Below are 15,581 nucleotides of genomic sequence, written 5' to 3'. Positions count from 1 at the left end.
ACATGATCAAAGAACATTTAAATCTGTATAAATATTATTAGTATTATTTGCTGAATTATGTCTTTTTTCTTATCATTAATCTATGGATATTGTTTTATCTAAGACTATGCTTCCACATTAATTAATTTCTAGTAACAGACGTAGCTTTGTAAACAGTATAGAGTTACATTTCTGAGTATATCAGTTAATTTTTGTTCTATATTGGTTTCATCATGTTTTTGTATTACATTAGCAAATACACTGTTTGAATTTTGAAAACTGGAAGATTGGCTGTGAATATAACAAAATTGCCAAATAACTGTAATCTGTTAGATCGAGTGTACAAGATGTGTACAAAAGTTGGCCTTCAATCTATTAACAAATACAGTTTGAATTTTGAAAATCAGATGATCGTTTGAGAGATATTATAAGAGCACCCCATTGTTCCTTCTAAGACAGCGCCCCAGGGACACTCAATTTGTTACCAGTTGATGGGAATGATTGGTCTAGCCTCGCACGCAGTCCCCATAGGAAACCCATTATTATTAAACAGAATCTTTTAAAAATTTATTTATTTTATTTACAGTAAATTCAATTCTATTGTTTTTGTTAATATTATTCATTCGACTGATTTGAATTAGCGCATAGAGTGATAGAAGCTCACAGTTCATCAATTCAATTCACTGAAGTTTGTGCTTCAACAGAGAAATCTCTACTACTAAATATGCAATGGTTTGCCATTGAGCGGCTATATTGGAACAAACATATACATACATTCCTTTTTGGGCAGTCGTGTAAAAATACACAAGCATGATTACTCTGTTTTTTAGTTTCAGTTTTCTATTAATAAAGCAGTTGTACATCCTATAAATACTTTTCTACAAAAACCTAAAGAAAGAATCCCTTTTTGCATATTTTTAAAACCTATTTCTAAATATAATAATTTAATTATAGGCATAAAGTCGATATAATTTCAGACAAGTTAACTAAGGTACAGTATGGGTAGATAAATTACTAAACCTTCACCAAAAGGAAAACTGACAAGACAAAAGTGCTTATACACACATGTATGTGCTCACACACCTCTACACATGTAAGAAAAAAAAAGAGATGCTATAAAGATGACAAGTAATATTATTAATTGCAAAAAAATTGATGAAAATTGTTTTGCTCACTTTGTAGAACCACACTCCTATTCAGTCCTCAATTCAAAAGAAATTAATCTCATAACCAACACTATCAATTTAACAGAAAATGTTTAATTTCAACAGGAAATAATTCAAAACAGAACAATTTGACTAAAGAACTTGATTTTTCTTAATTACAGCTATTTATAAAGATGTTTCTCGGAAACGACTAAAGAACTTGATTTATTTTTCATAATTACAGCTATTTATGAAGATGTTGCTCGGAAACAGTGATTCATAAATTTACAAAAATAAATTATTACCATACACATTCACTGTCTGTAATAGCACTTATACATATCAACTGCTATTTCCCCTGATTTACAATGATGCCAAATGGGATTCTTCTTACTGTTCCTAGACAAAGTTGAAACTTTGTATAGAGCCCTCCCAAGTTGTAATAATGAAAAATTCTGAAATTTTGTAAAATAAAAATCAAATGTGATTTATTCTAGAAGTTTCAGATGTAACTAACCATAATATTACTTTCTGCTTCTAAACTTCTAAAATTAAACAATTTGTCATACAAACATATTCAAAGGCATGTTACTAAAATAATTTCAAAAAGTAATAAAGTAATAAAATAACTTCATCATTCACAACCTGACAGTTTTATGACATTGCTTCTTTCAGGGAGTAGCATTCAAGAAATTCTTGGGTAAGCATCCTGGGATTTTTGTCATAGCATCATAGTGTATAGTAAAGAAGAAATGTCAATAGACACAACCATGTTTAATAAATTGATTTCAATCGATTTTTGAAAGTAAGGATGTGGGATGTACTTCACAACCTTCGTTAAAAAAAGTAAAAAAAATTTGGCTCAATTTAGCAAATTACATTATATGCAGCTGAAAAACCAATAAAAAATGTAAATGGTGATATAGCTATTATTTTTTTAAATCAAAAAACCAAAAATGTTTAAAATCTATCAAATGGAGTTATCAAATAAAAGGGCTTGAAACAATGAATTAAGTAAAAATTAATTACAGTTTAACTTCTAAGACTTTTCAATTATTAGATTTTATTTATTACACAAAAACACTTTAAAACACCTAAAATATATTATAAAAAAACTAAATGTTATTTCCTTTCATTAATAATTAATTTTACTATTTTTTTTTTTTTTTTAGAAAAAAAAAGGTGTAAAGTCCACATTTTCTGGAAAAACTTTCATTTGAATAAGTTAAAAAGACTGGATTGCAAAAATCTTTAAAAACAGAGTATTAACATATTGGCTACTGGCTTACTTTGGTAAGACTTTTCTCTCCCCCTCCAACCTGAATTTTCAAAATGTTTAATAAATTCAAAATTTTTAATATAAATTTATTTTCAATTAATTCTTAACTTTTATTTTACACAATTTTACTAAAAAAATAATTAAGTCTTTAGTGTGTCCTATTCTGGAACACACAGGCTGAACAAGGTTAATTCTTGTTTTCATATCTTTCGAACCTGCATGTACCAAATCTGGACCCTGTCAAGAGTTGGTGACAATGAAGCAAGGAGTTAATATTATATTCTATTATAATAAATATAATATCTGCTATTATTTTACTAACAAAAATTTGATAATGTTCATTGTTTTCTTCTGCAATATTTGAAAAAAAAAACACTATTGCTATAACAAAGGCTTTTATATATTTATAAACTAAGATAATTACACTAACCAACACTATTTTTTTATTTTATATATATATTTTTTTAAATTTTTTATTGTAATGTACTTTTTTCAATGTAATAGAATGATCTCAAAAGAAGCACCAGGAGCCCAGATATTTGATTTCAGGGTAACCTGGACAGTGGATTTACTCCTTTTTCATATCTGATCTCATGATTTCTTCTGAAAGAGACTGTCATTTTATTGTAACAAACAATACACCGACTGATACATTACTTTACCTTTCTATTGGCTGAAGATTTTGGAATATGTTTCCTAATTCTATGAAGAGAACCCATTACAACAGTTCTTCGGTTATCTAATCTGAGAAGTTTCACAGAAGTGTAGATATTGTCTGTTACTAATTCTCTTCCAGAATTCAAATTAGGTTCCATTACTGTCATGAAGACATTTTTGTTAACAGATCTACTTTGTAATATTAACCGCTTACCAGAGTAAATAATTTAAAACTTTTTATGCAATATTTTTGTCATTTTGTCTTGATGTATTGCCTTAAATATACTTCCTCTAAACAAGACTGTAGATTTATCTATACAAACATGACCCCAATGGGTAAATCCTACATAAAATAAATTACTCAGCTTCCCTAGAACTGGAGATATTTTGTACAATCAATCGCCAACAGAGCATAACTCATCGAAAAATGGATCATAGAATGGTTTCAAACCTATGTCTAAGCAAATTAAATATTTTAACAATATCATTTTTAATACAGAATAAAGTGGGACCAGTAATGTTTTTTTCTTTAAAAATGTTTTGATTTCTTGCAGGTCAAAATCTTTCTGCTGGGCTAATATGGAACTGTTTTTAATACTGCCTTCCAAAGTCCCTATTGTAATTTTCTGCATTGCATATTTATTGGTTTCTACAACTATCATATTAAGTACACCATCATTCAAAAATGTTTCATAAAAATTATCTAGCATATCACTCAGAAATAAAATTATGATAAATACCAGATTGTCTGTCAAAGACAAAATTGTTTAGGTTCCCATTTGGTTCATTCCATACAACTCGCTCCAACTCACGTAACCTCATAACTTCTACTTCCCTACAATCTTAATAATAGTAAGATTCCTCACTTTCACCTGAGAACTCAAACAGTCTGAATTAAACTGCATTTGCACAGGCCAAATATTATCAAAAGTGCTAGTAGCATTTGGCCGACTACTGTCAGAAGGACCAGAACCGTCTGCCAGGTCAGATCACAATTTGTATCATCTGGTAAGTCACTTATTTCTAATAAATAATCATTTTTCTGTTTACCATGGAATATACAAGCCCTGTTAAGTTACGAGCACAATTCGTAAACAGTAATAGTAATACATACGCCTTTGTACAATTTTACAGTATGAATTACAACATAAATTAAATTGTTAATAAAGGTAAAACAATATTTAATATTCACACAAGAATAAAACGGTTTACTTATGCAAGTACATCAACAAAAAAGCAGCAGGCTAACAACAAACATTTTACAAGGAGTTTACTAATCAGGGCTATCAACATAATCAAAAACTGAGATGATTTTTTCCTCGCTAGACCTAGCTAATAAATAACAGCCATTTTACATTGCATGGAAGTGTGAAAAAAATTGATCACAACAACTTCCAAAAGTTACCACGTTACATATCCAAATATTTGTACGCACAGGTCACTGTGAAACTAAATGTGCCCACTTTTGGTATACACAGCAGGCAGTGTTAAGAAAAAAGTAGACTTGAACTTAAACCTTATGCTAAAATGCATTATTAATGTGATACCTTTAAGCGACTAATAAAAATACTTCCAAGATAAATTTTATGGGGTTTAATTTAAATTATTTTATTACAGTAAAAATGGATCCTGAGTAATCACAAAAAAATGTTCATTACTTTTATCATGGGAATATTTTCACAGCCTTAACTACCTCATATTAAAAATAGAGGTCTTTAAAGAGATGTTAAAATTTATTCAACCAATCTTGTGTAATTATGAACAGACACAAATTAAAATAACAAGCTAATTTGCTTCTTTCTGCTTTTAATAGGCTTCATAGAAGAAAATTCTTAATTCAACCTGTAAATAATCTTTTAAAGTATTTTCAAGGCTTAAAGCTTCATCGAATGGGTTGAATTCAATTACTTCAGGAAGTAGCTTTGGCAATCCCAATTCACAAGTTTATGGCTTACAGGATATTACAATTTATAGAACAGAATATTATAATAACAGCCTATTCTTAATAACACAATGGCATTTTGATAACCCAAGAATTTTGAAAAGCTAATTTGAAAACTTGAAGTAAAAAAAAATTCCTGTATTTCAGATATCAGTCTTTTAAGGTTAATTAGCTACATTCCTTATTCTTATCTTATTGGGATGCATGTTTCATAAGATTAAAAACCATGAAAGCATGGTTCAGGAAACTTTTTTCATAAAAGTAAACATTTTTAGGACAGCCAAATTTTAAATAAAACATATATATTAACAAGGTTTTAAAAATTCAGCATAGAAATGAATAATTTATTTTTTTTAAATCAGTAATTTTTTTCACAGATTAGTTTTTAATATCTTTCTGAAGCAAGATAGTTCTTTAAAGCTTTTTCAGGTATTCTGGGAGGGACAAAACTCCAATTTTTCACAATGAAATAATAAAAAATATGTCAAACAATATTACAAATGTATTAACTATGCAAGATGATAAAACCCTAATTATATAATATTCACCAGAAATTTAACAACTGGTTTAAATGTGAAAAAAGAAATATATAAAAAAATGAAAAATTTATTTTAAAAATATAAATTTAAAAAAATGATCAAAATTTTTTTTAAATTTATATTTTTAAAATAAATAAATTTTTCAAACTTAGATATTTCTTACAAAATTATTTTTTACTAACAAAAAAAATAAAAATAATGTATTCTTATTAAGAATATATAATCTAATGAGGTATCTACTCAAAAAACAATCTTTACAACTGACAGTTAAATCCTGAAAAGTACTCTTAGATAATGTTAATACATACTGCAAATAATTGGACTCTCTAAGTATGAATCTTTTCAAAACATAAATATTTCTTTAAAAATAAATTATTAAAACATACTTATTTTCAGACTCCCCTTGTATAATTTTTTATTAATTAATTAACCAGATTAGAATGGTTTTAATTAGATTAATATAGATTTTATAATTAATATCATTTACAGCTCTAAAAGCTTTTTCTTTTTCCTATTTAGCCTCCGGAAATTACCGTTCAGGTATTACTTCAGAGGATGATATGTATGAGTGTAAATGAAATGTAGTCTTATACAGTCTCAGTTCGACCATTCCTGAGATGTGTGGTTAATTGAAACCCAACCACCAAAGAACACGATCTAGTATTCAAATCCGTATAAAAGTAACTTCCTTTACTAGGACTTAATGATGAAATTCTCGACTTTCAAATCAGCTGATTTGGGAAGACGCGTTTTCACCACTAGACCAACCTGGTGGGTTCTAAAACTAAATTAAATTTAAATTTTGTTGTGAGATTTTATTCATAATCAAACCACTTCAGATACTTAATTTTAACTCTCAAATCTAGGTTATCAAAAATTACCAACAAAAACTGAAACAAAAAACCTCTTCATGAAGGTTTTATATATATATATATATATATATATATATATATATATGGCTGTATAGAAAGAAATATCATAAAATGCAATATAAACACAAAATCTGCAGTAAAAAGACAAATTGCAGCAGTAACTGAATTTCAGTTAGAATATATTTAAGTTTTTAAATGAAAAATACATTAATAAAAGAAACTTTACTTAGGAAAATAAATGAACAAATACATTAAATGAACTAAAATATAAAAATACCATAATAAAGAACACATCTCAATTTATTACGCTACATGTGTGCAACACGCTAGCTAAAAGCACTAAAGCACCATCGCAGATAATAGAAAACAAAGAGAAACACAAACAATTACAGGAACCAAGAAGTAATGAACATTTTTAATGTGCTTGCAGTCGTAAAAATAACAGAGTAAGAAAAAGTAAAAAATTGTACAACCATTTTTATTGTTGAAGATTTTATGGAAATTAAGTATCGTTTAAATTAATGTTTTAACTAAAACAAGAGAAAAAAATTTATCAAGAAAGGGTGATGCCATCAGGCATTATTCTTAAAATTTAAAAAAGCAGAAGTCTAAAGGACAAAAATATTATTTTGGAAGCTTCAATAAATATGAACGATTAATCACAAGATATAAAACCTTAATAGACTGACACTTCCACTTTAATTTATATTAATGTATGGTAATTTACATTCTACATTTAACATGTTTTATCATCAATACATGTGATTTGGTCAAAATTTGTAATTACTTGAAGGAATAATGAATAACATATACTAAAAGGAATATATATGAGACATGTTTTATTAATAATGGTTTTGATATAAAAAACAAGTGAGCGATAGAAAAAATTATTATAAACTTTTTTATATGTATTATTTTTCTACATAGTTGTGTCACTCACTGCATACATTTTCATATCTATCTATTTTTATTCTACTATCTTTATTATTGCATTTATTAAAAATTATGACTAAACCACTAATTATTTTGTTCTTTTAGTTCATTATTTTTAAATCTCTGGTGTTGCAAACAATTGTTATAAATGGAAAAAAGTAACAGTAAGGTGGGGACTGTGTGGTGGATGTTCAGATATTTTTGCACAAAATTCCTTACTACTTGAATTATTTTTGTTCTAGTGTACAGTTGAGCATTGTTGTATAACAAATTCCCAGTTTCTGAGAAGTATATCAAAGTTTTTCAATGTTATCGCAATTACAATATTTCATTAATCAAGGAACTCAATAAGTTGTATTCCTTTATTGTCCTATTGACCCTCCCAAAAGACAATGGCCCTAAGCTTCTTGTCTAAATGTTCAGCCCAAAGTGAAATGTTTGGAAATTCATTTGATAACTGTGAAACTGGAATCAAATATTTTTTTCAAAAAATCATTTATAACCAACAAGTGACTAGTATTTTAAATCATGAACATATATTTGCTCTAACTTCTCTAAACAGCGATATTTTCGAACGATAATTTCACACATAACACCTGGTTCTTAAAATCACAAATTTCTTTGTGGATTTTAGCAGCAGATTTGTTTTTTCCATAATAAGAAAAAAAATTACTGCTTGAACATTATACTTCACAGGACTATTTATTTGAACATTCACTTCAGTTAGGTTATGCACAGGAACTAAAAGAAATATTAATGGACTCTTGTTGCCAATAGATTATTACTGATAAAAATAAATAGCTTGATAAACAAGCTATACAAGTGCTATCTGTTTCTAAAATCCTATCTTCTTCTTCTATTCTATTCACAATTTCCACTATGTGAACACATTTTAACTATCGGTTCAAACATTAAATGCATCTGAATGTTTGCTTACACATATAGTATTAATTACTGAAGTAAATGTGAATTTAATTAACTTTGCGAGACAAAAATCATTAAGATATTTTTATTCGGAAAATTAAACTTCATTTAACTAATAGAATTTGGCTGTCTATAATGAAAATACAAGATTTATTTTAACAATTAATAAACTGGTAATACACAATGATGTGACAAAAACAACAGAAAACTACAATTCTCAGTAACTGGCAAAAGGAGAAATTCCACACATGTATGCATATACACCATTCGCATTCCATTTACACACCAGTGCAACCATTCAGATTGTATAAATATACTAAGTGAAGATAAATTGCATTAATTGAACAATTCAATTTGCCAAATAGTAATTCAGTGATTATAATTTTTACATCAAACCACTGAGTTACAGTATAAAAAGTAAGTGGTTTTATAATATTTTGATATAATAAAGCAACCAAAAGGAAACAAAAATACATCCCACATTCACAATCACAATTCAACAGATTTTTTTTAAACAGCTACTGTCCCCTTTTTTGCTAATTTAAAAAACAATGTCAAAGTATTAAAAAAAATAAACATAAATACATATAAATTTAAGAGTAAATGAATCTGTGAACAACCCTTACTTCATAATAACTTTAAAATAATTAATTAAATGTTAACTTTTTATCTCATGTAGGTAGCTCTCAATGGATATCGTACTTAATTGTGTTCAATTACAAATTTGATGACAAATCTTTTAATGAAAGTAACATTATATTTACAAAAAATGAAGATAATACAAATTTGCCACATATTAGAAAGGATAATGACGACATTTACTCTAAATATGAATTGGAACCAATTACGTATTAAGATCTGAAAACATTTTATTTGATTAACAAACAACATTAAACATTTATGTGCTGATCAAAAACTAAGTCTTGGATCAAGATCAGCCCACCAGAAAATAAAATAAGATTTCGAGTAAGGGTATCATTAACATCTCAACACAAACCTCTCATATACATATTTTACTCTTTATACTACAATTATTCTGAAACAGCTAACAAACCAACAAAGCCTACTCTATGAAATACACTTTTTTAAGTTTCTTATTATAAATTTTTAATTTGTTTCTAAAGACACGATGAAAACTTCTATATATTTTAATATATACAAAGGTAAATCAAATATAAACAGGAGTTTTGTTCCTGGGTGTCTATGGTTGGTAGGACTGGACCCATGCTTCTAGTATGCTTGGGTAGGGTCATTAGGAGTGGGGGGACAGCCATTCCACACTCCCAACCAATTCATCAGTAACGCTCATGACATTGGAGCAACAGGTGCAACCCTCCACTGCACATCGCATATTTATAAAATTTCTTGCTTGTGAAGGCATTCAAGCGACGGAAATTTTCCAGGGATTGAATGCACAGTTCACAGACCAAACATTGTTAAGAACTTGTGTATTTGCCTGGCATAAAGAGTTCAAGAAAGGACAAGAACGAGTGGAAAATCAGGAACACAATCACGTTCTTGGACCAGCATTACAGATGAAAACATTCGCAAGGTTCAAGACATTCAGATCAACGGGTGAGAGAAACCAAAATTGCAGAACAAGTCGGAATAAGTTACGGGAGCTGTCAAGCGATCATCACAAACAACAACAATTCTGTAGTGTGTGACGGATAGGTCCCTTGCCTTTTGATAGCAGATCAAGTCGAGATGTTTGGAGGTTTGTCAGAGGCATAGAGCATGGTTTGCGAAAGAAGGTGATGTATTTTTTGGGTCGGATCATCACCTGCGATGAAACGTTGGTCCACCACTACAATCCCCAGTCAAAACAAGCCAGTATGGAGTGGTGGAAGAAAGGGGAGGCAGCCCTAGTGAAAGCCAAGACTTGACTGTAATCTGGCAAGGTTCTTTTAACAGTTTTTTCGACCGGTGATGCACTTTGCTAATTAATTTATTTCATGAGCTCATGAAATCTTCCTCAATCAATGCTGCTTACTAATGCGAGCTGTTGAATGAGGTGAGGGCTGCATATCGCCACAAAAGAAGAGATCAACCGATTCAAGATGCCATCTTCCTCCATAACAACAGACACCATACCAGCTCTAATAGTCTCAAAACTAGAAGTAATGCACAGGACTCGAGGACTGCTGAACTGGTTACTTACAATGTCTTATCGCAATGTAAAATCGTTAACTCTTGAACATCCTTCCTACATCCCTAGGGGGAAGACACCCACCTTGTAACGTTATCGGTCGCCACAACACCCCCTCTAATCCTCCTAGCTCCGAGAGGCTTTACCGGAGGTCATCTTTAGACCCTCTAACTGATTATATCTCAGTCATCAGCCAGGCCTTGGTTGGGATGCCTTCGATGTAAATGCCGCAGCATCAGTAAAATACAAATCAAATTTCACCTTCATGTAGGCTTCAAACAGACATCTTCACATCCAATCTAACATGACTCCCTCAAACTAACTGATTGAAACTGCAGAAGCGCAAACCCCACGCCTAGTCCAGATTTAACAGCACCATTTGTGACTGTGAATGCCTCAGAAAAGAACAAGTTGAAAGTTAAATCAGTGCGCTACACTCATACCAATCAAAATTATATTTTAAGCAACATAGAAATTCAGACCTGCACCCAAACAAGTCGACCAATTTTGATCACCTAACCTCATTCTGGTCCGCGCAGGAGCCGGGAACAATTCCTGCATCCCTACCCGGTCCTATTCTGGCAGTGCGGCCACCCCCACCAGCAGGAGCTCTAAATCGAATCACCATCACCGTGGCACGATGCTAATACGCCTACCTCCAACCAATCAAATGCCTAGGCCGAACCCTAGCCACCCAGGATCCTTTCTTTCTTTTCCTATTTAGCCTCCAGTAATTATCTTTCAGATAATACTTCAGAGGTTGAATGAGGATAATATGTATGAGTGTAAATGAAGGATAGTCTTGTTAAGTCTCAGTTCGACCATTCCTGAGATGTGTGGTTAATTGAAACCCAGCCACCAAAAAAAACCACTATCCACAATCTAGTATTCAAATTCGTGTAAAAATAACTGACTTTACTAGGACTTGAACACTGGAACTTGAAATCATCGAATAGTACCAAATCCTCCCTACAGCCTAGACCTATCCACCCTGTGATTTTTATTTGTTTGGGCTACTTAAAGAAGCTCTAGGAGGGCAACGATTTGAAGATGACAACGGCATGGAGAGATTTGTGCACATTTGGCTCCTGATGCAACCAGCTTCATTCTATGACACTGTGATATAAAACCTTCCTTCTTTCTGGGAAAAATGTATTTCTAAAGCAGAAAATTATATAGAAAAATAAATTATATTTGCTTTTTATTTTTCAAAAAATAGATTTAAAAAAAATAAAAATAAAATCTTGTGTATATTTTATTTACCCTCGTATATATTATATATGTTTTGTATATTTTAATACTTTTTTATTAATAATTCAAATTAAGTTTCAAAATGATAAATAATACTACTAATTTATGTAACAACCATAGCAAGTTAATAACTTCTGTAAATCATACAAGCAGGCCTACCAATATAAAAACATTTACAACTGTTATATATCTAGGGTTAAATCTTTTACGTTACTAAACTACCTACACATTTAAATTCCAAGACATGCCCACCAAAAAATTCAAAATATTAGGCAGTATGAGTTTAAACTTACACTGCCTAATGTCTCTCCTCATTCACCACAGTAATAATACAATACTGAATTGTTCCTTGTTCCCTTTACAGGCTAACGTTTCGTCAATTCATTTTATATATTTATTAGGAAAATATTTATTGTATTACTCTGGTGCCCAAAAGAAATTACTACCTCACATCTGAAACTTTATATTTTATTTAAAATATTTCCTAAATTTTCACACATTTAAAAATTAAAATTGTTACGGCTAAATTTAAATATGGACTTCAAAACTGAAAAATTTGTAAAATTTTATTCAAAATCTAGATAAAGAATAACCTGAAAGTCAACATTACCATGGTGTAGGGGGAACGAAGAGAGACCATAGGCAGTGAAAGGGGAAAGAGTATGTGGCCTTCACCTGCAAGATGATTTCAAATCTAAAATAGTTGAAACTTGTCCTTCATTGCCACATAACATTTGCAATCAGGGAGAATATTTTGAACCATTGCAGGAACATTATCTACTGCGCGTAAAGCACTACCAGACAACATAAAAAAATCTATGCACTATCACACCATCAGATTCGATATCTTTTACAGAAAATAGAACATAAGATGATGATTGATTTGAACCCTTCAGGTTCTTCAAAATCTTGGAAAGGAGATTTTAGAATAGTAAAGCTTTCTCTTCATTTTCATTATACACAAGAAGGAATTTGATATTAAAATGTAGTTCTAACAAAATGTTTAACATTTTAAGGAATATATATAACTGAGATTTGAAAGAAAATTATTCACTTATATATTAGTTTCATGTGACATATATAAAATAAAAATGACAACCACCTTCTGGACTTAACGAGGGAGATAACACACTGTAATGTAACTATAAATCTGAGAACAAGCAAGAATCTGTGCAATGATGCTGGCACATAGACAATGACACAATTAGCAAAAATTTGAAACTAGTTGAAAAGTACTGGCCAACTTTTGAAATAAATTGGACACTTTCAGCCTCAAATAAACATAAATGGTGAAGTTTAACGCACACATGCCAGATCAAATGGATCAACATAATAGGTAGGCAGGTACAGGTACTGCTTTTGGACCAAATAACAGGTACATGTGTTGTGGAGTTCTTGTTTATCACTCTAGATTCCTACAATGATTAAAAAAAAATCATGCAAGGTTAGATTTTAGTTTCTTTAGTTCATTTGTAATTCTTTTAAAATTTCACATTATTTTAGCTTATGATTTTTCTGCATAATTTATTTATTTTTAATGTTTTAAATGTACTCTTGATAAATGTAATTTATTATTTCATTTTTTTTAATAATTTCTCCAGAAATGTATTAAAAAATATATTTTTCTCTGGTGAAAAATCAATTTCCTCTTTATAATATTATCTTTGATTATATATATATGTTTCAATTTCTATCATGTGATTTTCCTGTTTTGTGCGTAAAAGATAAATAAATATAATTTCAAATTATTTTTTTACTGAAAATATATGAGGTTTAATGAACAAGCACAGATCTGTGCTATTCGGATTGATAGAGATCTTCTAATAGACTAAAAAAAAAGATTTGTAATAAATGGAAAAATAATTTGTAATAACATAAAACTCACAATACAAAGTGTTCATGTAAGATCCTAATAAGAGTTTGGGCAACATGAAAATAATAGCAAGAAATAACATATAAACTCTCGTTAAAGCACAACATTGTCTACAAATTGTTTGTATCACAGAACTTCAAGTGGAAAGTTTTGGGGGTCTACTCTTTTAGCTCATCTGATACACCAACTATTGAAGTTTATGGACATTAAAAAGCATCTTAAGGAAAAATTTAATAATGTATATGCATTTTAAGGTGCAGTAAAACACATATGAGAGCATGGTAAGCCCCATACAGGTCTCTTTCTGCCTTATAGTTCCTATAAACTAATATGAAAAAAAGATCCTTAACTCACTCCAAACTCAACAAATAATTATTAACCTCTTACACTCCAATTATGAAATCAAGTAGTGATGTTAGGTCTCCAATTTTTTGATCACTTACTTCTCTGTCAGGTATTAATTAGATTTATGGTTGGTCACCTTATGTATATGGTAAAATTGCTTACATCAAAAAATTTATTTTTTTAACAAAAACCTTCATTTAATAAAAAAAAAAAAAAATAGGACTTACATGTTAATAACAATAATTTGAAAAAATTATTTTGGTAAATTTGGAAAAATGAGTCATTTGACAGATTCCACAATGATCGAGATACAGGAACATACACAATGAACGAATATTAGGAGTAGATCTACCTTGGGGTTTATCTATTTCATCATCACTATCTTCACAATCACAGTAATTGTCCAAAATAGCATTTTCTTGATTACTTTCTTTAAAATTACCAGGATCTTCATCAAAATTATCATTAAACTTATTTTCTATGTCAGATCACTTACAACTATCTATTTTCGATTCTATCAATATTGAATATCGATATTATGTGGGTTTTATGATCAAATGTTCATTCAGTTTTGAATCTCTGTGCACAGCTGCGGTTAGTTTAAAAACGCCTAGCCGTACTCAACAATGAAGTGTTACATGTAAATTTCATTGAGTTATACTCAACAAAAGAGCGGGACTAGTAAATTATGATGTCAAACTGTATTCAACAAAAGAGTACAAAGGGTTAATGATTATAGTGACTACAAAGAAAAATAAAGATGTGGTTTAAAGGTGTTTAAATAAAATGAGTTATAAACCTTTTTTGCATACATATTTTCATTCGATGTTGTGGAATCGAATATTGAGTTCCAAAAGGCATGGAAATAGTTTCCAATTAATTCTGTCAATCATCAGGAAGAGAAGTAAATTGCTATTTAGTTTCTTGATTTAAGTATTTTAATTATTGACCCTTAGACATCAGGTTACATTCATTCTGATTTATTTGTAAAACAACATATTTATGACAACCTATGAATGCTTGAATATGCACAGTACATGAGTTGCATACACTGCAATTGCATATCCTATCACCTTTATTATTAACAAGAAGTTTCCTATAACGTGCCAGTATTATATTTATTGATTTCACTGAGATATACTTTACAGTGATGTGTTTTTTCTATAATTCTGAACTTTCTTATCACATCTAAGATCAAATCAAGAAAAACTGAAGAATATAGGCAAAACCATGCTAAAAGAAAACATGCTTTCTATTAACTTGCAAATTAGAAAATTTATTCTTAAATTTTAAACTCACCTATCAAATATGCGAGCCTCCTTTAGGACATTCCCAAGGTTGATATAAGCATCAAGGAAATTTGGATCCAAAGCAACTGCCTTTTCAAAATGATGAATTGCTAACCAGATTTCACCTTGGGCATTGAAGACACAACCAAGATTACTCCAAGCAACAGCGAAATCAGGTCTTGTTTCAATTGCTTTCAAATAGCATGCCTGTATTTTTTGGAACGGATAGAAAAACAGGAAAAGGAAAACAGGGCAAAAAAATATATTATTAGAAAACATTAAAAATATCTGTTATAAAAATACAAATGTAGCTTCGTCTCCAATACGCAAAAATATTCCTACCGCGCGCAACTAATATTTATTATTTTTTTATTTATGCCTGAACTATACTATTTGGAACATGC

At 29.9% G+C, this 15,581-nt stretch overlaps 1 protein-coding gene across 1 annotated transcript in view; it reads right to left on the bottom strand.

The window, feature by feature from the left end:
- The window catches only part of sxc (O-linked N-acetylglucosamine (GlcNAc) transferase sxc), a 222,586-nt gene that overhangs the window by 172,006 nt on the left and 34,999 nt on the right, over positions 1-15,581 (bottom strand). Inside the window, exon 5 of the mRNA XM_075373469.1 lies at positions 15,188-15,384. Within this exon, the coding sequence (XP_075229584.1) occupies positions 15,188-15,384 (197 nt within the window). The remainder of the gene's footprint in view (positions 1-15,187; positions 15,385-15,581) is intronic.

Source organism: Lycorma delicatula, chromosome 8 (genome assembly GCF_047948215.1).
Source record: "Lycorma delicatula isolate Av1 chromosome 8, ASM4794821v1, whole genome shotgun sequence".
NCBI lineage: Eukaryota > Metazoa > Arthropoda > Insecta > Hemiptera > Fulgoridae > Lycorma > Lycorma delicatula.
The sequence above is the reverse complement of the archived record's forward strand: the minus strand, read 5'-3'. Positions and strand labels throughout refer to the sequence as shown.